Genomic DNA, 23,108 nt, shown 5'->3' on the forward strand with positions numbered 1-23,108 from the left:
AACCAGAAGTGGCGCTGTAGCTCAAGTGGTAGAGCGCTCGCCTTGAGCTGAAGAGCTGAGGGACAGCGCCCAGGCCCAGAGTTCAAGCCCCATGACCAACAACAACAAAAAAAAAGCCAAGTGCTAGCCTTGAGAAAAAAAGGTCAGGCAAAGCATAGCGTACGGTCCCTGAGTTCAAGCCCCCCCCGGAGCAGCATATACAAAAAAGAATTTATCACTAGCCATCAAGTTAAGAAGAAATTATATTTCTAAAATTCGGTTACAAAGGGACAGAATGACTTCTTTTAAGTTATTGCATTTAAAAATTCTTCTCTTGAAGCCTAGCATGGCTGTACATGCCATGTAATCTCAGCACTGAGAAGGCTACGGCAGAAACATAAATCAGAGGCCAGCCTGGGCTACATAACAAGATTGAATCAAAAACTAGGCTTGGTATAGAGGACATGGGGAAGAGGGTCAGAGGGCAGCTTCAGATGCAACCTCCGGGGTCCAGAGACCATCCCTGACTCATGTAGACAGTTACAGGTGTCCTAAATAAAGATACTGAGCAAGAAAATAATTGGGATGCAGGAAGTCAACTGTAAATAAAATATGTGGTGCTATGTAGACAACAATGTACAACGACACACAAAATGTGCATGTACAATTTACATAATGTGCAGATAAGTAGGATTTCCAGCTCTTAATGGGGGGGGGGGGGGAAGGGGCTTCAGCAAAGAGCATGCTGACACTCTGAAGGCCCTCTTTGGTAATTATATAACCTGTTCACTGACACCTACAAACAAAAGGAAGATGAAACAGCAAACTTAAAAACCATGTGGTAAGATGCCTGGAACTAAGTCAGGAAGTGGCCCTCATGCTGCTCCAAGGGCCATCCTTCCCCAAGCTGCAGGAGATGGTCTCCCTTCAACCCTGTGGTCAAAAGCAGCACATTGTCCAGGTGCTGGTGGCTCACAACTGTCATCCCATCTACTCAGGAGGCTGATATCTGAGGACTGCATTTTGAAGCCAGCCTGGGCAGGAAAGTCCATGGGACTCTTATCTCCAATTAACTACCAAAAGTCAAAAGTAGAGCTGTGGCTCAAGTGGTAGATGACCAGGCTTGAGTATAAAAGCTAAGGAGCAGTGGTGCCTAACAGAGTTCAAGCCCCAGTATTGGAAAAACGTCAACAACAACAAAAAACCCAAATAACACCCCACTGTAGTTCAATTTGTAACTCTTTGGCTGGGAGAACACAGAAATGGAATGCATGTTCACAACACTGTTTTCTTCAATTGTGCTTTTATGAGGTTCTTCTTCACAATCAGTGCTTTTTTCCCATGGGAAAAAAAGGTAATTCCTGATTACTGAATTTTGATAAGTGAAACAAATAGCACTTTAACTGCTACTCATTTTATTGACCTGGAAAACAAGCTAAATAATAATGCAATCTTTCCCTTCTTTCCTACCAAAGTTCAAAGATATTTTAAGCATCCCATCAACTCACAAAGCAAGATAAAATGAAGCCAAAAACTGACCTCTTTAAACTCTGCTTTCAACACCGCATGCCCTAGTGTCGTCTGCCACTGAAGCTTCCGGCCACTGTGCTTGCCCAGGTAGAATGTCTTGAATACCTCTTGAAGTCTGACCATCTGCCAAGAGTGGGAGACACAGGGACCAAGCTGAGCACATTCATGCAACAGCTACACACTAGTTTTTACAGCAGAATTAAAGCAGAGTCCTTAATTTTGTTGTTTACTTCTCTGGATTCTACTACCTATGAAAATGCCCACCATCCTCAGAGCTTGGAACTTCCCATTACAGTTCCCAAGTTGGTACTTAATATCAGAAACATTGTGTCCTACAGACCCCATGCCTGCCAGCCAGAGCCAATAACACATATAGTCAAGTGCAGCCAGCACAGCACAGGCCACCCTGGGTCAAGGTGGTGTCTGCAACACCTGTCCTGCCTGCTGCTGGGCTTCCCACTCCCACTTCTGCAGTGTTATAGACAGGCCTAGACAGTTCCTTTTCCACACTCTGGAATCTGACATCTGACTAAATAGGTACTTTAGGTGTTCTGGAGAGACACCCACTCAAATATTAAAGCCTAGGGCACTACGCAACCTACATTCACATGATGCAGGAAAAACATTATTGCGAGAGAAATGCCACACATGTGGCTGATGGTCATTCTTTGAACTATACTGTGTATACTTTCCATCTTGTACTTTTTTTTTCCATGCTGGTACTAGAGCTTAATGGTACAGGGCCTGGATATTGTCTGTTGGCTTCTTCATTCAAGGCTGGTGCTCTACTAACTGAGCCATAACTCTACATCTAAGCTCTTCGCTGGTTAATTGGAGGTAAGAGTCTCTCAGATTTGTCTGTCTGGGCTGACCTCAAACCTCAATCTTCAGGTGTCAGCTTCCCCAGTAGTAGAATTACAGGCTTGAGCACTGGTGTCCAGCTCTTGCACTTTCTTAAGTATAACTGTTTTAGGATGAGAAGCAGCAACACTGGCAGTGCCACAAAGACCCACCAGGAGCATAAGATGGAGAATTTCTGGCCAAGGTAAATTGGGTCTTAATGGGAAGAGAAAGAACAGCTGCTGAGACAGGAGCCTAGAGTCTTCCTGAGAAACTGTCATGTGAAGCACAGACACCTGCAGCTGTCACAGCAGAGGGGACCTGGCAGACATGTGGGGACTGGCAATGGACAAAGCTCATGTGTCAGGGACTACAAGCTAGCCCAGCCCCGAGGGTAAAGTGGGGCAGGGAGAAGAGCAACGTAAAAGGGGGCCTTGTGCAGAGCTGAGAAACAAAGGGACATGCTGGCCAGCTGCTGAGAGGGCAGACATGGAGCGAAGACAGAGGTAGAAAAGACAAAAATCAAAGAAAGGCTACTGAGCAGTGCTACCAACACAGAAATTAAGAAATGAGCCTGTCTTGCAAAGGAAATCTGTTTTATGAGGGACTGGATGCCAGTGTCTCAGGAGAGACCTCAAGGGGTAGACTTTGACTTTCCCTAACCTGGACTGGCATAATCCCAACTCCTGCCTGCACTGTCGACTTTTACCCACTCCTCTGCTGAGGACAGAATCCCTTGTCCTTAGTCCACTAAAGGAAGCTCTCTCTGTCCAACCGAGGAGCTGGCCCTTCTCCCTCATTTGCCATTATTACTGATGGTGTGAGCATGCTGTAACATGCTGGAGTTCTGCCTCCCTAACCCCAGGATTCCTCGCAACCCAAGGAAGCTCAGTACCCGGCAGCTTGGCTGACACGTCAGGCCCCTGACAGTATTCTCAGGACTTCAGCATTACTGAAAGCTGAAGGGAAGGATGTTGAGGCAAACACAGACCACAAGCAAGGCAGTCACTTTCAAATACAAATACCGCCTCCCAGAGACCACAGAAGACACCAGGCTTTGACTGCCATTGGGTGTCCTAGTGGCATCAGGTGGGTGGACACTCACCTCCGGAGGGAGATGCACTTCCGTGGGTGTATATGTGGGCCAGTAGCCCATGGTAAGGACGTTAACTGTAAGGTCTATAGGACCTGGAGAGCTCTGGTTCTGCATATGCTAAAAACAGATAACACACACACACAATAAAACCCGAGGTAAAATATTTTGGATTATCATCAGAAATAGAGTCCAGAAAAGAAAATGGTATAATGTTAAAACAATGGTTCTCACATGTCAGCAACTACTTTGGATTCTAGAACATACTCTGCTCCAGCCAATACTATGCTTTCACCTCAACAGAAGTGACTTTTCAATTGCTGGCTATGCACCAGAAACAGACCCTTAGGCCCACTTAAGCCAGTGGTTTAGTTAAAAAAATTGACTTACCTGCTTGAAGTGAACCATGATGTCCTTGGAAAGCTCCATATCTTTGAACATGCCCTCCAGCTTGCTGGTGAATGCTGCCCCGCACTCTGTATCAGGAGAGGTAGGAAGGATGGCTCTCACCCCATGGGGCAGGGGCAGGATCATGAGGCCCACCCCACCATCCCAGCGTCAGGCCCACCCATACACTCACCGTGCTTGAGCTTCGACAGCATGGACTTCTCAGCATCAACTGAAGCACTCTTTCCAACAAGCAGCCTCTTTGCCAAATCTTTTTTGTAAAATGCTTCAAAAACATCTTTACCTGTGAAACCACATAGAATAAAGCCAGGCTTTCGACAGCTGATGTGAATGACTTGCTAAGGTTATCCATTTGGAGAGGGCCTGATACTGATCTTGGGGCCACACAGCACCCGTTTCTCACCATGGATGAACCTGAACAGGATCATGATCTTGTCCAGGATCCTCTCCAGCTCTTCATCTGTGGCTTCCTTATTGCCTGCTCGTAACTTTGAATCCACATGCTTAGCTGAGAGAGTAACAATTAAAGTTAGAAAAGAACTAGTGGGAGGCAGCTCAGAGGTACAACACTTGCTTAGTGTACAAGCTAGGTTTCTACACCCAGCACTGGGAAAAAAACAAACAGCCTCTGAGTTCTACAAGCAACTGATGACAAAAGTAGAGGGTTTCCTATGAAATGTAAATCCAGAAATGGAATCTTCAAAGTAGTATGCTTTGAGAGGGAGGTAGATAAATGAAAAAGGGAACAGAGAACAAACACAGCAAGGACATGCAATGTACATATGAGAAAAAGGAAGCAGGAAACATGAGCCGAGTCTGGGGATAGGGGACACGACATGGAAGAATGGTAGAAGAGGCAACTCCACAAGAAGCATTGGATAACTACATGGACACATTAAATTGTAACCCCCTGTTCAGCCTTTTGAAGTTCAGCAAAGGAAAGAAAAACTCAAGCACATTTTTTTCCCCAAGTGGTCCTTATATAGGTTAAAGTGTCTTTTTATTTTTATTTTGTGTGGATCAAGGGGCTTGAACTCAGGGCCTAGGTGCTGTCCTTGAGCATTTTTGCTCAAGACTAGTGCTCTACCACTTGAGCCATCACTCCCCTCCTGGCTTTTCTGGTGCTTAGAGACAAAGAGTCTCAAGGACTTTCCCATTTGGGCTGGCTTCAAACCATGCATGAGCTCTTATGTTTCTAACCCCAGATAAACAGCAACTGGGTTCCAGAACACATACTGAATGCCACAGAACTAGAAGGACCCTTCCCGAGGTGTGTTAATAAGCGAAAGGTTATGTTCAGAGCATTGTTCTCAGGTCTTTGAGTACTTAAAATGAAGGGATGAATGTGTTCCCTTTGGAGCTTCTTGCTTCTGACGCTGCACAAACCAGTCTCAGGTGGCTGGGACAGTGACATAAGCCCCCATGGCAGACCTCAAGACTTCCAAAGTCCAGGCGCCCAGGTTCCCAAAGGTTTCATGTCCATCCTCTGTAGGAAGCCAGTGGATCCCAGGGTAAAAAAGCCCAATTACACTGTTCTGACCATTTGTCATTTCACTTTTGGTCTAAAACTAGTATTTTCCCTCATTGCCTAGTACTCTACCAACTAACTGAGCCACGCCTCCACCCCATGTTCATTTCCCTTATTGTTGCTTTTATTACTTGTTATCTTAGAAAAAATAGCTGTGCACCAGTGGCTCATGCCTATAATCCTAACTCTTTAGGATGCTGAGATCTAAAGTTCATGGTTTGAAGTCAGCCCCAAGCAGGATTAAGAGTTAATGAGACTCGGGCTGGGAAGGTGGCTCAGTGGTAGAGTGCTTGCCTTGCAGGCATGAGGCCTTGGGCTCGATTCCTCAGCACCACATAAGCAGAAAAAAAAAAAGCTGGAAATGGCGCTGTGGTTCAAGTGGTAGAGCGCTAGCCTTGAGCAGAAGAGCTGAGGTACAGCGCCCAGGCCCAGAGTTCAGGCCCATGACTGGACCCTCCTCCCACTCCCCCCCCCCAAAAAAAGTCAATGAGACTTTTTTTTTTTTTTTTTTGTCAATGAGACTCTTATCTCCAATTAAGCACTAAAAAAAAGCTAAAAGGAGAGTTATGGCTTAAGTGATGGGACTAGCCTAGAGCAAAATAGCTCAGGAACAGTGCCCAGGCCCTGAGTTCAGGCCTTAGGAATGGCATAAGAACCAACAGAAAAAACCCTGCCCTTGTGAGTGCTGGTTCCTCACACCGACAATCCTAGCTAATATGGAGGCTGAAATCTGAGGAACCTAGTTTGAATTTAATCTGGAGAAGAAAGTCCACAAGTCTCACTGGCAATTTGCCAGCCGTGGCTAAAGTAGTTGAACATTAGCCTTGAGCAAAAAAGTCAAGACAGTGTAATGCCTTGAGTTCAAGTCTCAGAACTAGCACAAACAAAAAAGCCAAACTGCCCCTTTGAGATCTTACCTAACTTCAATTTAATTCTGGGTGGAGGATATAAATATGGCGATTAAAGATTATTTCACATTAAGTACCACCCAATACTGATAATGCTGTCCTCACAAAGCAAGGGTATTCACACACTTGAGCATGACTTGCTTATAGTCCAGACAGAGGCTTATGGCTCAAGTCCAGGATGTATACACTAAAACAATACTCTGCATGGGATGCCAGGCTTCATATCTTTACTTAATCCCTACCATGTTTTCCCTGATGGGTGTGCAGAGGAGACATGCACTGCTGAGAACTGTCCTGATAAGGCTTGATATGAATCCTGAACTACTTTCCCATAAGGAGTTGACCACTTGGGGAAAAAAATATACTCCAGTCCTTTTTTATTTTCTCCTACTAAAAGGCCAGGACTGTGTTGTGCTACCGATCAATTCTGCAGGCTTGTTCGGTCTCTTGTTGATGAACGTCTCGAAGGATTCCTTCATCAGGTTGATGAAGCGCTCATTCCTCTGGAAGCACACCTCTACGACATGGTCCACTTTGTCCTTGAAGTCCAGCAAATCTTGCACCATGTCTTTATCTTTTTCAGGATTGATAACAATCGTTGTCCCAAAAGTCTGCAGAAGCAAATAAATACCAAATCAGGACCTGTCCTTACAGTCTATGAGCCCAATTGCATTTCTTCAGGCAACCACACAACCTGCCGGCAGCCCTGGCCTTGCCTACTAGATGCCAGTGACATCTCCTCTGCGGTGGCAGACACTGCCCAGCCATCCCCGCAGGAAGACTGGGTCCGGCATCCAAAGAGGTCCTAAATTAGCACTAGGCATCACTTCTGCTCAACACAACACCCAGAGAGATTCTGCATGGCACCGTACAAGTGATGTAGAAAAATGCTGGCAACATGGAAGCACGAATCTGGGCTATAAATCCTAAATTAGGATTGCTCAGAAATATAGCAACAGGCAGAACAACAAACCATACCAAAGCATATAGCAGCTCTAAGCAAAAGCATGTCTGGTGAGCAGATGCACCAACTGCTGTTTAATGGTAGGACTGTGCAACTCAGCTAGTACTTATGGTGAGGACGGATGCTGCACATGTCCTCTTGGACAGTGTCCAAGGTTGGTGTTATCTCAGATGCTAAGGAAACATATGAGCAGGTGACTTGGAGGGAAATGATAAAGCACCATCTTCCACGTCTCTATGATGGGAATCGATAGCCCCTGACAACAGTCCGATTCCCTGCTCAGGGACATTGTGTGCATCTTGGCAGGCACTGTCCTGGGGACCACAGGCCCCACCTTGATGTACTCGCTCCAGTGCTGTAGCAGTGCGTGCTGCCCGCCCTTCACCCGGCTGAACAGCTGGTACATCTGTGTGAGGTCTGGCACTCTATTCTCGTCCAGTAGGTGGTCCAACCCTGCAAGTGTGCACAAAGTGAGAGGTTACAGCAGAAAGCAAGTGTCCACAACATAGTGAACAACACACAAGTTAGTGTTTAAGCTGGAGATTCAAGGAGTATGTAAACCTCTGCTTCTATGCAGGTTAAATTGTTCCGTTTAAATGTGGAACTGGACTGATGAGGAAAAGCTGAATTTCCTCAGTATGCTAGGGTAATGTATTCTTCGTTCACAAAAACCCTTTGTAAACTATAGCAATAATAGCCAAAAAACATTTAGACAACAATTTTCCCTGGGAAATGCATGATCCTAGTTATTTCTGTTTTAGTCCATCAGGCACGTTAGGTCACGATTGGTGGTTATACCTAGGATCTAGCTCCTCAAGATAATGTGCTTAAGGCCAGTGTTGGCAAAAAGTTAACTAGACCCCAGGAACTCTTTAAGGGACCTTATACAGGGGAGGATTGTGGTCTCAGGAAAGACCTATGTGCGAAGTAACAAGGCGAAAGGGAAAAAAAGGGGTAGGGGTGTGGCTCAAGTGACAGAACGAGTATCTAGCAAGTGTAACGCCCTGAGTTCAAACCCCAGTGCTTTAAAAAAAATGTGTTTATTAAGAGGTAAGCAATATGATATAATGATTTATTTTTCAGACTTGTTTCCAGTTTTTACTATTTTGGGGGGATCAAAATTATTATTATTTTGTCAATTGTGGGGCTTGAACTCTGGGCTTGGGCACTGTCCCTCAGCTCTTCAGCTCGAGGCAAGCGTTCTACCACTTGAGCCACAATACCAGTTCTGGTTTTCTGGTGGTTAATTGGAGATAAGAGTCTTACCGACTCTCTTGCCTGGGCTGGCTTTGAATTGTGATCCTCAGATCTCAGCCTCCTGAGTAGCTAGCATTACAGGTATGAGTCACCAGTGCCTGGTTGGGGCATTAAATTTTTTAAACTGATTTTATTCACAAATAAATGGAGGAATATTTATTATTTACCACCTATTTTAAAGTTCTTAACATCAAAATATTTTTTAACAACATAACTTTAAGGGCTGGGAATGTGGCTTAGTGGTAGAGTGCTTGCCTAGCATACATGAAGCCTAGGGTTCAATTCCTCAGTACCACCTAAAAAGAAAAAGCCAAGAGTGGCACTGTGGCTCAATTGGTAGAGTGCTAGCCTTGAAAAAAAGAAGCTCAAGGACAGTGCCCAGGTCCTGAGTTTAAGACTCAGTATTGGCAAGACAGCAAACACACAACACACATAAAACACTATTATTATGAAGGTGTTGTACAGAGGGGTTACCATTTCCCCATTTCCCCCTCCCATCCCTGCCCACAAGCTGCACAGTTCCTTTTTTATACAGTATATGTTAAGTACTATGACTGCATTTGTTCACCCTTCCTCACTCCATTTCTCTAAGATGTTCTGATTTATTTCCTTGGGATGCTAGCACCACGGCTTCAATTCAGGGTCTAGGTGCTGTCTTTAGGCTATTCCCCCCCCCCCCAAGGCTAGTACTCTACCACTTGATCCACAGTCCACTTTTGGCTTTTTAGTAGTTAATTGAAGATCTCATGGATTTTCCTGCTCTGGTTGGTTCTGAACTGCAATCCTCAGATCTCAACCTTCTGAATAGCTAAGATTATAGGTATGACCCACCAGCGCCCACCAGATTTATTGTCTTAAATTTCAAAACAATTTTCCAACACTAAATCACAGTAGCAATCAGTTAGATTTTCTCAGTATTACTTTCTGGCCACTGGAGAAGCAGCTAGGCAGAGTGAAGGAGGTAAGCTCTACATACTGCCCAAGCTGCATGCCTCTAGTCTGGGTACCAGGTATACACCTGGCAGTTGGCACATGCAGATGTGTGGTGAGGGGTTGTAGTGCGGCGTGTAGATCCCACACTAAAGCTCCAGGTGCTTCTTATGACCCAAGATTACTTCTGATCTATTGATGCAACTTTTTTTTTTCTGTCAGTACTGGGGCTTCTGAACTCAAGAGCCTCAAACTCTTGTTCAGCATTTTTCTACTCATGGCTGGTGCCACACTTCTACTTTTGGCTTTTTGCTGCTCAACTGGAGACAAGAGTCTCAGATTGTCTGCCCGACTGTGTTTGAATGGTGATTCTCAGATCTCAGCCTCAGCTAGGAATATAGGCATGCCTGGCTTTGGAGGGGTTGGAATTCAGGGCCTTACACTTGATAGCTACACAGGCCACATCCCTAGCCACTAGATGCATTAATAAATAGATAACTAAATATATATATATATATATATATATGAACTAAATAATAGTATACAAGGGTTTCAATCCCAAAAATAAGGTTATGAGCACAATGTATCTTGGTCAATGAATGCATTTGTTCTTACAGGGCTTGGATATGAAGTACTCATTTATATGGAAATACACTGGCTGAAAAGGGTTTTTTGTTTTTATTTATTGATTTTTGTCAGTCGTGTGGCTTGTACTCTGGGCCTGAGTGCTGTCCCTCAGCTCCTCAGCTCAAGGCTAGCGCTCTACCACTTGAGCTACAGCACTTGCTTCCAGCTTTCTGGTGGTTTATTGGAGATAAAGAGTTTCACGGACTTTCCTGCCCAGGCTGGCTTTGACCATGATCCTCAGATCTCAGCCTCCTGAGTAGCTAGGATTACAGGTGCACCGGCACCGGCTGTGAAGGGTTTTGTGTAGTGTGAGTAGAAAATGTATCTACAAGGGAGCTGTGGCTCTCAACTTTCAAGTCATGTGGTCAGGGACCACATCAAGCTTCTGAGCTGTTTCCTGTTTGTTTGTAAACAAGGACAATGGTTTCACAGGATCACTCTAACTCTGAAAGACATCTACCTGAGGAAGAGGCTTGGGTGAGCAGATATTTGACAAGACCGGCTCTCCTTCCTATTGGGTTTTAAGTATCTCCTTGGGGAGAGCACGAGCATCTGGCAGAATACATGTGGGGCATGTTACCAGGACTTCTACAATTAAGCTTTTAGGATCCAAGGGCTTGAGAGAGAAGCTGCTCATTTCAAACTCTAAATGGCTTTCAGACAGCAACACTGCACACGTAAATGATTAAAAGGGACAGTATGTTGAGGGCTGGTGGCTCAAATCTGTGATCCTACATACTTAGGAGGCTGAGATCTGAGGATCAGAGTTCAAAGCAAACCCAGGCAGGACAGTCTGTGAGGCTCTAATCTCTTCTAAACTACCAAAATGAAAGCAGAGCTGTGGCTCAAATGGTAAAATGCAAGCCTTGAGCAAAAGCAGCTCAGGGACAGTGCCCAGGCCCTGAGTTTTAAGCCCAAAGAGCTGAGTACTTACGTGTGTGGGCATGTGTGTGTGCGCGCACGCACGCACACTCTCTCACTCTTAAGAACACTCTTTCCCAAAGAAAGCGAGTCTCTGCCTAGACAATGTGGATGATTTGTTTGCTCTCTACACGGAGTAAGCGGGAAGAACCCGACACGTGCCAGTGCATGTCCACAGGTAGGTAAGATGCATAGGATGATAAGACAGTAAAGAAATAAGTCCAGGGCTGGGAAGGTGGCTCAGTAGTAGAGCACATGCCTTGCATGCCAGAGGCCCTGGGTTCAATTCCTCAGCACCACATAAGCAAAAAGAAAAAAGGTGGAAGTGGCGCTGTGGCTCAAGTGGTAGAGCACTAGCCTTGAGCTAAAGAGCTGAGGGATAGCGCCCAGGCCCAGAGTTCAGGCCCCATGACCGGAACCCCCCTCCCAAAAAAAGAAGTAAGTCCATGCTGAGAGCTGCCGCTTCCCAGTGGGTAGCATGCTGCCCTGGGCACCTACCTCTCCTAGGACACTCTGGTCTGCAGGACACTTCTGTGCCTTAGCAGTAAACATTCTTTCTTGCTTTCAGAAGGTCTGGCTATCTTGTGGTCCTCCTTACTGAAGGGATTTCAGGCATGGTCCACCACACCTTGCTTCACCATTTTTCCATCAATGTTTAGAGTATTAGAAATCATTTTAGCAATTTGTTTTATGGAAATAACAAATATCCTTGTATTGCTAAGTGCAATGTTTCCCAAGTCTCATGAGTTACAGATTAGTGTTCAGTTTAATTCACCTGAGATTAGGAAAACATACCTTTCTGGAGAATTGCGGTTAAATGTTCTCCTAGTAGCTGTTTCTCCACACAAGCAATCAGTGGTTTTCTGTAAAGGCAGAACAGAACAAGTGTCAGCAAAACCAGAGGTTTTGGCAGAGGTGAGCAAGTTAAATCTGGTACAGTCAGCCTGCAACCAGGCAGAGCATAGGCCAACGAGCAAGCTTTTCCTCACACAAACAGGCAGCAGCATCTTCTACCAGCAGTTCTAAATCCATGAATGATGAGCAATATGCACAGGTCCACAAGTGGGCCCAGGTCTGACAGGTGGGGTTCAAGAAGGTAGGAGCTGGGTTGGCTGGCAGGCATATTTGCTCTCTTCCTCAGACGGGGGCTTCTGGCTATGGCCCCCACCATGTGGCACTTCCTGTCACTTGCTGAGGCAAGTCTGGTGTCCTAGGGAATGAACAGGGGAATTTGGTCTGACCTCTGCACGAGTCATGATGCTGGCTTGGCAGCCTGGCTGTTCCTGGGAAGTGGCACCTTTGAGCCAGTGCTCAGGAGTTCGGGAGTTTGCCATGGTGACCATCTTCTTAGCGCTCAGATGCTGGCCTCACTCCCATCTTCCCACCTCAGTTTGCTTTCTTGTCTTGACATTGCTTCTGTTGTCACCTTCCACAGCGTGGAAGGGAATGGCAGGTGAAGACTCTGTAGACCCAACCCACCATCATCCTCTTGTGACTTCACCTGTCCTTAACTAACCCTCTGCTGACTTCTGCAGTCCTTCCCTCTGCCTGTACATTTTTTCCCTTATCTTGCTGAGCAGGGTCCTACTTGTGGTGGACACTTGTCTGAGGTCTGAGGCATAAGCCTGTTAAACAACAGAGCACTTGCAAATCTGCCACGTTCACTAGGTGTAGAAATCTTCTTCTTGGCTTATTTATTGTCCACAATTCAATTTTTGTTTTCTGGTTCTTTTCAGAAGATTAGGGGCATCTCCTTATTCTCCCAAGCGCTACTAGTCCAGGGAATCATCCTAATCTTTTATGTCAAAGCTTATGAGGAAATTTTTTTTTTTTTTTTTTTTTTTGTCGGTCGTGGGGCTTGAACTCTGGGCCTGGGCGTTGTCCCTTAGCTCTTCAGCTCAAGGCGAGCGCTCTACCACTTGAGCTACAGCGCCACTTCCGGTTTTCTGGTGGTTTTATTGGAGATAGGAGTCTCACGGTCTCTCCTGCCCGGGCTGGCTTTGAACCGTGATATGAGGAAATTTTTTTACGTTCCAACTTAAGTATCACTGTAGCCTATAAAGACAGAGCTGTCGTTTCACATTCAACTCCACACATGGACAATGCGTTCAGAGAGGAGACTGACTTGCCCATGGCGATGGGTCATGAGTGGAACTGGGTCCTCTGGGGACCAGTTGGGCACTTCCGCACTGTCTTCTGAGGGCTACTGTCCCTTTTTTCTTCCACCACGAAAAGGAAGCGTGACAATGCACCTCACCCAAAGCAATCCTGTCCTCACCTAGCTTGGCTTTGGGCTGGACACCCAGGACCATAGTTCCTGCACATGGTATGTGTGAACACAACTTCGCCTGTGAAACATGCTGTTTTTATATTCTTGGTGTTTCTTCCGTGATCTGGTCCCTCTTCTTCCTCTTGCCTGTCCGCCATCAAGGGCTCAGCTCCACCCAGCCATCACATTGCTTCTGTCCCTTCTAGCCCATGACTGGGTCTCCATCCCTTCTTCTCATCATAGCAGGACATTCTCTGGCACAAATACATGACCTCTCCTGTTTTACTTTCCTAGTGACTCATCAACCTCAGGTCTTAAAATTTCTAAAGCCAGAAATGAAGATGTGGCTCAAGTGGTAGAGAATAAGCCTTGAAAGAGCGAACAGACAGGCCCCGAGTTCAGGCCCAAACACCAACTGCCTCATCAACATCCCACCTTGTCACTGTCAACACGCAATGCCTGCTGGAATCAGTTTCTGGAAAACTCATGCAGCACTTATGGGAGAAGTGTGATTTGTAAGCACAGAGTAAGGACAAATGGTAAGCAGGCACCTTTAAGAGCGAGAACACTGTGAAGGTAGTCTTAGATAAATGAACAGAGACACCACTGACTTCAACAGCAAGCTGGGTAAACACAAGCAAAACGCACTTACTGTGTGCTGTGGTCCAAGTAAGTGATCACACGGTCTCCTTCCTCTTCCAGACGCTTACTCACATGGTTAAGGTATTCTGGAACCTTCCAAAGAAGAGATTTAACACATCAGTAGCAAGATTTCTGGACTGTGGACATGGCTCAAGTGGTAGAGTGACTGCCTAGAATGTATAAGGCTCTGAGTTCAAATCCCTGTTTTGCCAACAAATAGATTCTCTGAAATTCTTTTCTTCATGAAATACCAATAACAGTAATTTTTAAAAAGCACAGTGTATGAGAAATCTGAAAGACAAGTGGGGACAGGCGGATTGAGAGTATGTGAGAAAAGCATAGTGGGAGGATGAGGCTCCACCTTGTTCCCTACTTACCACAAAGCATAGGGGATGCCACAGGCAGCCTTTCACTAAGGCCCACAACAGGTTTAAGCCCCAGTGCCCACTGCCATGCCCAGACCAGGCTTAAGGCTGTCTGCAGAGGACACCTATCTATGTGGCTGCAGAGGCCTCCAAGTGCACCCTGCAGGTCCAGGAGTGAACAGATCCTTTGCCCCTGACAGTCATGATGTCCCTAGCAGATGTGAAACCTCTTTAACAGAGGATCCAGAACCATGGTCAGTGTCTGCCCTGCTGTCCCTTGGTCTGCCTCTAGACTAGGTTTTCCTGTGTAGCAGAGGCTATCAGATGACCACTGGCTATCAGTTTGCTATTCATACTGTGCAGGCTTTCTCACATGGATGAAAATGCAAATAGAGACCACTCTGCTGTCTCACCTCTCTCTCTTGCATTAATCTTTGGCCTTCTGCAGCATACAAACAATTAGTCTCTTCCAAAAATTTCAGTTCAAACGAATCTTTATATACCTGAAAAACGAGCAGTTATTAATCAGTGTCAGCTGAGTGGGCAGGTGGCAACACATACTCCCCAGCTTCTTGTGCCTACCACACAGCCTTGGCTTTTATGTGTAGTTGGTATTTCTCTTCAGCTTATCACCTGATTTTTACTTTCATTTTTGGTGTGTTTTCCATGACAAAGTTATCACTTCTAGGTTGTCATGTTTACCAATCTTTCCTTTTTGTGGCTCCTGACCACTCCCTCCTCAAAGGTTAAAGAAAGTCCCATCTGTATAGCTAATACTTGTTAGTCCACCATTCCCACCTGCACCACCCATGGGCACTGAATGTGGCCCCAGGGGGTGCCTCACTTGGAGATCCGAGAGCATGCTCAGCAGGCTCCGCAGCAGGCTCCGGTCCACAGCCTCACCACTCCTCTCCCGCTCGATTAGCAGCAGGATCCCATCGATGGTCTTACTCTGTACCATTCTGTCACTGATGATATGGTTCCTGAATAGCTCCAGCCCCATGTCCCTGTGCAGACAGCAATAGAGAATCGGGCTTTAGTTTTGCCTCTTCCCAAACCCAGCTGTGTTATGGCATTATCCAAAACAAATGCTACTAGCTGCTAATTCTCTCTACACCCAGATGTTGAAGAGTCTTCTTTAAATATTCTTATTTTGAGCCAGTCCAGGATGCCTCACATTGCCACCCTAAAGGCTTTTTCTGGAGAGGTCAGGCCAACTAGTGCCCAAGTAATCCTAGGAAATCCTAAGATATCCACATCACATAGGCACTTGAGAGACCACAACTGTACAGACCACAGGCTCCACACTGGGGGAACCTGCTCCACACCCACTCTTGCACCTGTCATTACCAGAACTTCTCCTTGGACTCCTGAGCTCTCTTGTAATTTGTCCTTTCTCAGAGCGATCTGAAATCTGCGAGTTCACCAAGCTTACTCAGCTCACAGTCTGAAAATTTTGGGAAGGTAATTCAGCAGCCAGAGCCACCTTCCACGAACCCTGTCCGATAAGGAGCTCTGTACTGTGCTGGCACCACTCTGCTGGGCCAAGGGCCATTCACCAGAGAGAAGGAATACAAGGCTCTACTGAGCCAGATGCTCACCAGAGAGAAGGGAGCATGGAGTTCTGCAGGACATATGTGCGGTCCAGAAACAGGAAAATACTTCTGATCATGATCTGAGGATCAGAAAGAAAAATTATTTATTCACTCATTTAACAAACTATTCAAGATTACTTTTGGACTACCTTTTGCTACCTGTCTTGAATTTAGCTTTTTTTTTTTTTAATATGGAAAGAAACCATGCACCAAGACACTCATTTTTGTCTGAACTTTTCTTCCTTAGCATTTGATTTTCATTTCTTTAAAACAGCTCTGACTGTGGAGTTTAAAGCATTCAAGTCTAGAGGATCTCTTTGGAATTTTCTGATTGATGTTGAGTCTTTTAGACCTGGGAGTGGTGCCACCTTTCTAGAACTTATCTCAAGGCTTTTCGGCACCTGTATACACTTGACTCTGATGCCAGCCGAGCAAGGAGAATGTGGACAGTGAACCGTTCTGTGTGGAACTGAGCAAAGGTCTACTGTGTGGTAAGATTTGTGGACATGTAAACACCTTCCCCAGCAGATGTTTCCATTTCTTAGACCCAACAGGCATGTATCCCAGAAGAGAGACATTCAATGCCTCCTACTAACCTCTTTTAGAAAACGAGAGTATGGTTTACTTCTAAAGCTCTGCTTATTTTGGTTTCCCTCATTTAGGTCACTAAGAGCCAGGCCATACTAAAAATTTACATGAGTGAAATCCAGAGTCAACACATCTGTGCAGTCTAAGATTTGTCATGCAGCTGAAACAAAGAACTGGTTCTCAGAGCAATGTTTGAGAGCTTAGTTTATCATCCCTACATATCAAAACCAAACGCTGATCTGCAGCTGACACTGGCCAACACCCCTGTCCTGAGCCTGTTACAAGACCTCAACTTCCCACTCAGATCCACTGATCAACTCTGCTGTTCACTGCTCTGTGCTTTTACAGCACCAAGGAGAATTTCTACTTCTCAGGTTGGGACCTGCACATGCCTTCCTGAGGCTCTGAGGGAGGCAGGAGGCAGCTTTGTGGGGCTGAAAGCAGGTGGAACCTCAGAGATTCCAAGTACTTTCCCTCTGGCCAGAGGAGAGGCTTGAGGCTCCAAAAGGCAAAGTGCAATTGTGCAAGAAGAGAGCAGAAGCCGCAGAGGCTCTGCCCTGGCTGAGTGCAGGGATACACGTCACACACAGTAAGCACTGACAGAAATCCCCAGACCTACCATTTGTCTGCAGTGATCTTGCCAGCACGTGTTAATCTTCTTTAGAAATAAAACACTGTCTAGTGAATCTGTGCAGACCTGCTAAGGAAACTTCAATAAAGCATAAGCTCATGCAATTGTGCAACAGTGGACTTAGCTCCTTCCTCCACCAAACATCAAATTCTAGCAATCAGAATACTAACGACCATGCATCTGAATGAAGTCCTATTTCTAAACAAATGGTATCTGGAGGTCTGAGAGACACCAGGGAGTGGCCTCATCCCTTCACCATATGAAGACGCAATGAAACAATCTCATCTAAGAACAGATGCAGAATCTGCTAGTGCTGTGACTTGGACTTCCAGCCTGCAGACTGTGGAAATAATGCCTGTGGTTTATAAGCCACCCAGCCACCCAATGGCCTGTGACCAGCAGTTCTCATTCATGTAACTCATAGCCTGTATTACTTCTGTGCTGCCCGAGCTCTCTCCCTCCCTTCACTGGAACCTCCCCACCCATGTTACCTTCAAGTCCCATTCAGACCCTGCCAGCTGAAACAAGGAGCCGGGAGAAATAGCACCAGGCGCCACTCCACAAATGGAATAGGATGAGCTAGCTCCTCGAGTTTATGCCTGGCTGGGAAATCAGGAAGCAAGGTATTAATAGGAACGAGTAGCTGGCAGGGAGAGAATGACCAAGATTTACTTCTAGTGCAATGAAAACTTTCTGTAACACTAACATGAAGTTACTTCATGGCCAAACTCTACATCTTCAGCTAGACTTATTTATCTGGCCTTAAAGGCCAAACAGAACAGATTCCCTAGAGCAAGGACCTCTCACAGGCCCTCTCATTTGATCTCACCAGGCTCACTACAGCTGTCTGGATGCAAAGAGCTGGATGTGTTGGGCTATAGCCTGTCTGCCACTTGCCAGCGTTGACACAGGTTGTGTCAAGGAGCTCATGTACGACACCCAGAGCTCACGTGAAGAAACACAGAAACCCTCAAAGGGAGAAGAAACTGGATCAAGTGTGGTATGCTCAGGACAGACAATTCTTACATCAACCAGAGGGGCCCAAGGGGGGCCAGGGGTGCTGGCTAGGCTCCTAGAAGGGAAGAAAGCTCAGGAGACTGTAGGGGCCAAGGGTGCCTCTACTGCCAGTGATCCTTCCATTTTATTTCCTTCGTCAAGGAGCCCAGAAAGAAATTCAGAAACAGTGAGGCCCGTGCTGACCCTTCAGGGGAGTCTGTGAAAGTGTGAGGTTCCCGTTTATACTACACAAACAATCTCAAAAAGGCAAACCAGAAGCCATCACAATCATTTAGCAAGGTGTGAGTGATACCTCATAAAAGGTAAGATGGCTTAAGAGTCATTTGACTCTAAGCATTGAACAACAGCCATAGTGGGAGAGCTGGCAGGTTCCCAGAGTCCTCATGGAACACGTCCGCTGTGTGAAGAGTTATGGGTCCATGGTGAGACCTAGGAGGTTCCTAGAACCCAACGTGGCCTGCCTCAGCAGAGTGAAGAGTCACGGGCCTCAGGATGAAGACCTCAGGATGAAGACCTCGCAGTTGCAAAATCCTTGACAGGATTAACTGACACCAGTCAATCTAATACTACCTTGCATCTTGGGTGTTACAAATCCCTACACCAAAGCTGTACTTGGCGCATCACCTGCTTAGATGTAAAATGTGGAGTGCCTATTAAATGAGTGACACTCCCATAGAAGAATGCTGTAAAGCCCCAAGGAAAAAGTACTGAACAGTGAACTAGTATCACACAGTGTAGCCTTCCCTACATTCCACTCTTAGAGTTTAAATCAACCCAAGACTGGCAACAGTGAACCATTCTAGATGCCAAGACTCACAAGCAATGAGAGACACTGTCAGTTTATCCCAAAACAGAACTCAGCAGCGACTCACCTCACCGCAGAGATGAGCCAGTCCTCTCAAAGGACTTACATGGCCTACAGGGGAGGCAGGCCTTCTAGAGCAGAAATAATGTTCATGACAAGTGGCAAAAAACCCTAGCCATCCAGATAATGATTATTATTTTTTTCAGTTGTGGGGCTTGAACTCAAGAGCCTAGGCACTGTCTCTCAGCTTTTTTGCTCCAGGCTTGCACTCTACCACACCGAGCCACAGTTCCACTTCTGGTTTTCTGGTGGTTAATTAGAGACAAGAGGCTCATAGACTTTCCTGCTTGGGCTGGTTCTGAAGCACGGTCCTCAGATCTCAGCCTCCTGAGTAGCTAGAATTGTAGGCATAAGCCATCAGTACCTGGCAAAATGGCTAATTTTCTTTTCTTTTTTTTTTTAAAGAGAAGGCAAACCCACATGATGTACACTAGGCTGGAAGTGTGCCAGGCCAGTGCCCACATTCTGAACACACTGGCCAATCAATTCAGATGCTAGCCTGGTGTAGGCCTCCTTGTTCCTTACAACATCTGAGAAAATCATCACACGACGTAATGTCCATCCACTTCTGGCTGTGTAATTAACATGCCTCTCACTAGTCACCGTAGTGCACAAAGACAAAAATCCATGATTTGCTGCGGCTGAGCCCCAGCACTTCCTGGGACTACTGGCCAGCTATGTGTCAAGGGTCATTTCTTCCCCAGGAAACAGCTCGTATGGGTACAATGCTGCAAGATGTAGGACAAGTCACAAGACACAGGCCTGCTCATCCCAGCAAGTACTCTGGACATGCTGTTGTGCATCTGGTGAGATGAGCAGTATCTCTACCAGAAGTCCAGCCATGGTTAGGCATACAATGATGAGGACCCACCCAGTGGAACCTATGGGCAGAGGCTTCTGTTGGGTTCCATGTTCTCCCTCTTGCTGACTTCTAGGAATAGCAGGTGAAACTCAGCACTGCCTGTGGGGGTGAGGAGAAGGGCTGCTATGCTGTATAATGCAAGTTTTGTCAGTTGTATTTATAGGTTTAGACTAGGCCAGCTGGTATGTCATCTATGAAGAACCCCCATCCTGTACCACCTTGAAAGGGGCAGGAGGTGCAGAATTTACCAGATGCAGGCATTGGCCCAAGAAGTGATAGTGCTGTCCATCTGAGTCCCAGAGTCCTTTCTGTCTTGATGGCTCCACCCCATCATCTCTGGCCTCAACACTGGCACACTCTTAACAGCAGGCAGCATGCTTGTGGGAGGCAAAGAACCATGACTGGGCTTCTTGTGGAGCTGTCCCTGCCGAGGGGTTAAAATCTATCTTATTATTCTGCCAAAGTGATTTTCTCAGAAAAAGTTAATTTTGTTGGATTCTTTTTTTGGGGGGGGTCCGGTAGTGGGGCCTGAACTCTGGGCCTGGGCACTGTCCCTCAGCTCTTCAGCTCAAGGCTAGTGCTCTACCACTTGAGCCACAGCACCACTTCCGGCTTTTTTCTTTTTGCTTATGTGGTGCTGAGGAATCGAACCCAGGGCCTCATGCATGCAAGGCAAGCACTCTACCACTGAGCCACCTTCCCAGCCCTTTTGTTGGATTCTTGCTTAGAAAATCTGTAGCTAATATCAAATGTTCAGTCAAGGCCAACTCCTCAATGACACACATAAAGCCAAATCTTCAACTTGGATTCTATCAGTCTCCAAATTCTGGGCAAGACAAATTGCTCAAGGTTCTCTAAGATACGGATCTTGCCACAACACATTGCTGGCAAGCTAAGCTGTATGTTTTTCAAGGTACAATTCAGTATTTCACTCTCTGGGAGACTTGTCTAATTTCTGCCTGCAGCTCACAGCTGAGTGTGTCTGAACTGATGCCTTGCCACTAAGGATATCTGATATGCTAGTCTTCTGTCATAGCATCATAGAGCTACTGCAACAGTCAGCCCTGCTTGAAAGGGTAGTAATCAGGCATGGCAGTCATTTTTCTATTACCTGGGCCAGGATCTTAAGACAGAAAAACAAGATCTTGCTGAGTGAGTTGGGTCAAGATTTCAGTCCATGAAGGGTGGGACTGCAGGAAGAGAATTCAAATGGGTCATTAAAAAGCGGTTTTCAAGCCAACTCGATTAGAGCAAAATAACACTTTGATGGAGGCTAGCATCCTGGAATGCTGTGGATGAACTCAAACACAGACCAGGCTTCTGCAGCTTCAAACTACAACAGGGTCCCCAAATGGGACAAAGGCCCAACACCTCATACATGTCTCCCGTGATATGTGGACACCTCACACATGTCTCCTATGGTAAGTGAAAACTTACAGGGTCCAGAAGGACTTATGGCTGTGTCTCTCTAATATGTCCTTGCAGTCTTTAGAGTGCAGCTTTGCCAGAAAACTTCAGAAGTAGGATGATGACAAGAAAAACATACTCAGTCAGAAGAACACCAGAAAGGGGCAAGTTCTAGCCACCTCATTTTGCAAACAAAGAAAAGCAGTCACAGTACATTTTCTGCAAAGATAGAAGCTCTTCTGATGCCCAACTGATAGGACTTGGCAGCTGTGGCAATGTGGAGGACAGGCACCAGACTGAGGACGGATTAAAGTATGTCAGGAACAGGCCAGACAAGATTTAAGTTGCTCAAGGACTTCCCTATGGACATTAGCCCCAGATGGTGTGGTAGCAATCCTAAGATGCCCTCTGCCAGTCCTGAGAGGGCGCCTTGAATAAGTCTCTCTCCCCAGCTGTAAGGAACACCTAGACTGAGCGCCACTACTAGAGACTTGGTCACTGCAGACTGTGCGGGTGGAGTAAGTGCTGCAAGAAGCCCCATGACAGTGATATGGGAAGCTTCTTGGGCTAAGTGATCCCACTAGAGCCAGAAAGAAAGTAGGCACCAGGCAGGTGCCAGTGGCTCATGCCTGTAATACTAGCTACTCAGGAGGCTGAGATCTGAGGATCATGGTTCAAAGCCAGCCTGGACAAGAAGTCCGTGAGACTCTTGTCTCCAATTAAACACCAGAAAACCAGAAGTGGTGCTGTGGCTCAAGCAGTAGAGTGCTCACTTTGAGCTAAAGAGCTGAGGGACAGAGCCCAGGCCCAGAGTTCAAGCCCCACAACTGACCAAAAAAAAGTAGGGACCTTGTACCTACAGTGCCATAGAAAAGAAATCTGCTACTCATCTGTGACCCACCCTCAGGGAAGGACCATGGACCATTAGACCCTAAGCAAAGAAGTAGATGAACTGTGCCTGACTCCTGACAAGACACACCAGGAATGGATGGAGATGTGGGGTGGGGGAGGGGGACTGTAAATTTGTTACAGTTTAAAAACCTAATACAGGGGTTTTTTTCCCCCTAAAACAAAGGACAATTCCAACCTTTACCAAATAGTCCAACAATTAAAGGAATGTTGACCTCCTATTCATATCAGCAAGTAATCTAAATGCTAAGGATTTCACTTAAAAAAAAAAATCAATGCTAAAAACAACCAAAAAACCCACACTTGGGCTGGGATACAGTTCAGCAGCAAAATGCTTGCCTATCAAATGCAACCTCCTGGGTTTAAGCCCCCGCAACAAAAAAAAAGACAAAAACACAAATTTTTAAAAATGCTATCACATATGAAATTGAACCTTTTTGTTCTATAAATAACATAAAAGCTGTGGTTTTAATGTTAAGGACACTGGCCCTTTACCTTCTATAGTTCAGGTTTAAGAAACTTAGGTAGTGAACAGAAACTGCATGAGCCACACAAAGGATATTCTCTGAACGGTAGGATTTGTGCTTGAACGTGGTCTTCGCAGACCTGGCGTAGCTGCTTGTAGAGTGTTGGGGAGACTTTGTGAGAGCAAAGATTTTCAACAGCCTAAAATGAAAGAAAAAAATGAATTACACCCAACACAAACAAATGAGTTCCTTGAAGAATTCTGTACCCATCTCCCCACCCCCCAAGTGCTGACCAGAGGGGCTTCAACTCTGGGTCTGAGAGCTGTTCCTGAAATTTTTTTTTTTGCTTAAGGTTAGTGCTCTACCACTTGAGCCACAACTCCACTTGTTTTTGTTGTTTTTTTTTTTGGGGGGGGGATAATTGGAGAGAAGGGTCTCAAGGATTTCCTGCGTGGGCTGGCTTTGAACCATGATCCTCAGTTTTCAGCCTCCTCAGTAGCTAGGAT

General features: G+C 46.0%; 1 protein-coding gene across 2 annotated transcripts in view; it reads right to left on the reverse strand.

The window, feature by feature from the left end:
• Positions 1-23,108, reverse strand: part of LOC138813963 (cullin-4A) — a 38,397-nt gene that overhangs the window by 6,250 nt on the left and 9,039 nt on the right. For both annotated transcript variants that reach the window (XM_070002596.1, XM_070002597.1), the window contains exons 3-16: positions 22,697-22,801; positions 17,064-17,132; positions 15,863-15,936; positions 15,106-15,268; positions 14,675-14,764; positions 13,907-13,989; positions 11,781-11,848; positions 7,585-7,703; positions 6,705-6,897; positions 4,254-4,358; positions 4,023-4,133; positions 3,833-3,918; positions 3,455-3,562; positions 1,519-1,632 (exon numbers count right to left, since the gene is read on the reverse strand). In XM_070002596.1, the coding sequence (XP_069858697.1) occupies positions 1,519-1,632; positions 3,455-3,562; positions 3,833-3,918; positions 4,023-4,133; positions 4,254-4,358; positions 6,705-6,897; positions 7,585-7,703; positions 11,781-11,848; positions 13,907-13,989; positions 14,675-14,764; positions 15,106-15,268; positions 15,863-15,936; positions 17,064-17,132; positions 22,697-22,801 (1,488 nt within the window). The remainder of the gene's footprint in view (positions 1-1,518; positions 1,633-3,454; positions 3,563-3,832; positions 3,919-4,022; positions 4,134-4,253; positions 4,359-6,704; positions 6,898-7,584; positions 7,704-11,780; positions 11,849-13,906; positions 13,990-14,674; positions 14,765-15,105; positions 15,269-15,862; positions 15,937-17,063; positions 17,133-22,696; positions 22,802-23,108) is intronic.

This window comes from Dipodomys merriami, unplaced genomic scaffold, assembly GCF_024711535.1.
Source record: "Dipodomys merriami isolate MVZ:Mamm:240054 unplaced genomic scaffold, mDipMer1.0.p SCAF_6, whole genome shotgun sequence".
Lineage (NCBI taxonomy): Eukaryota > Metazoa > Chordata > Mammalia > Rodentia > Heteromyidae > Dipodomys > Dipodomys merriami.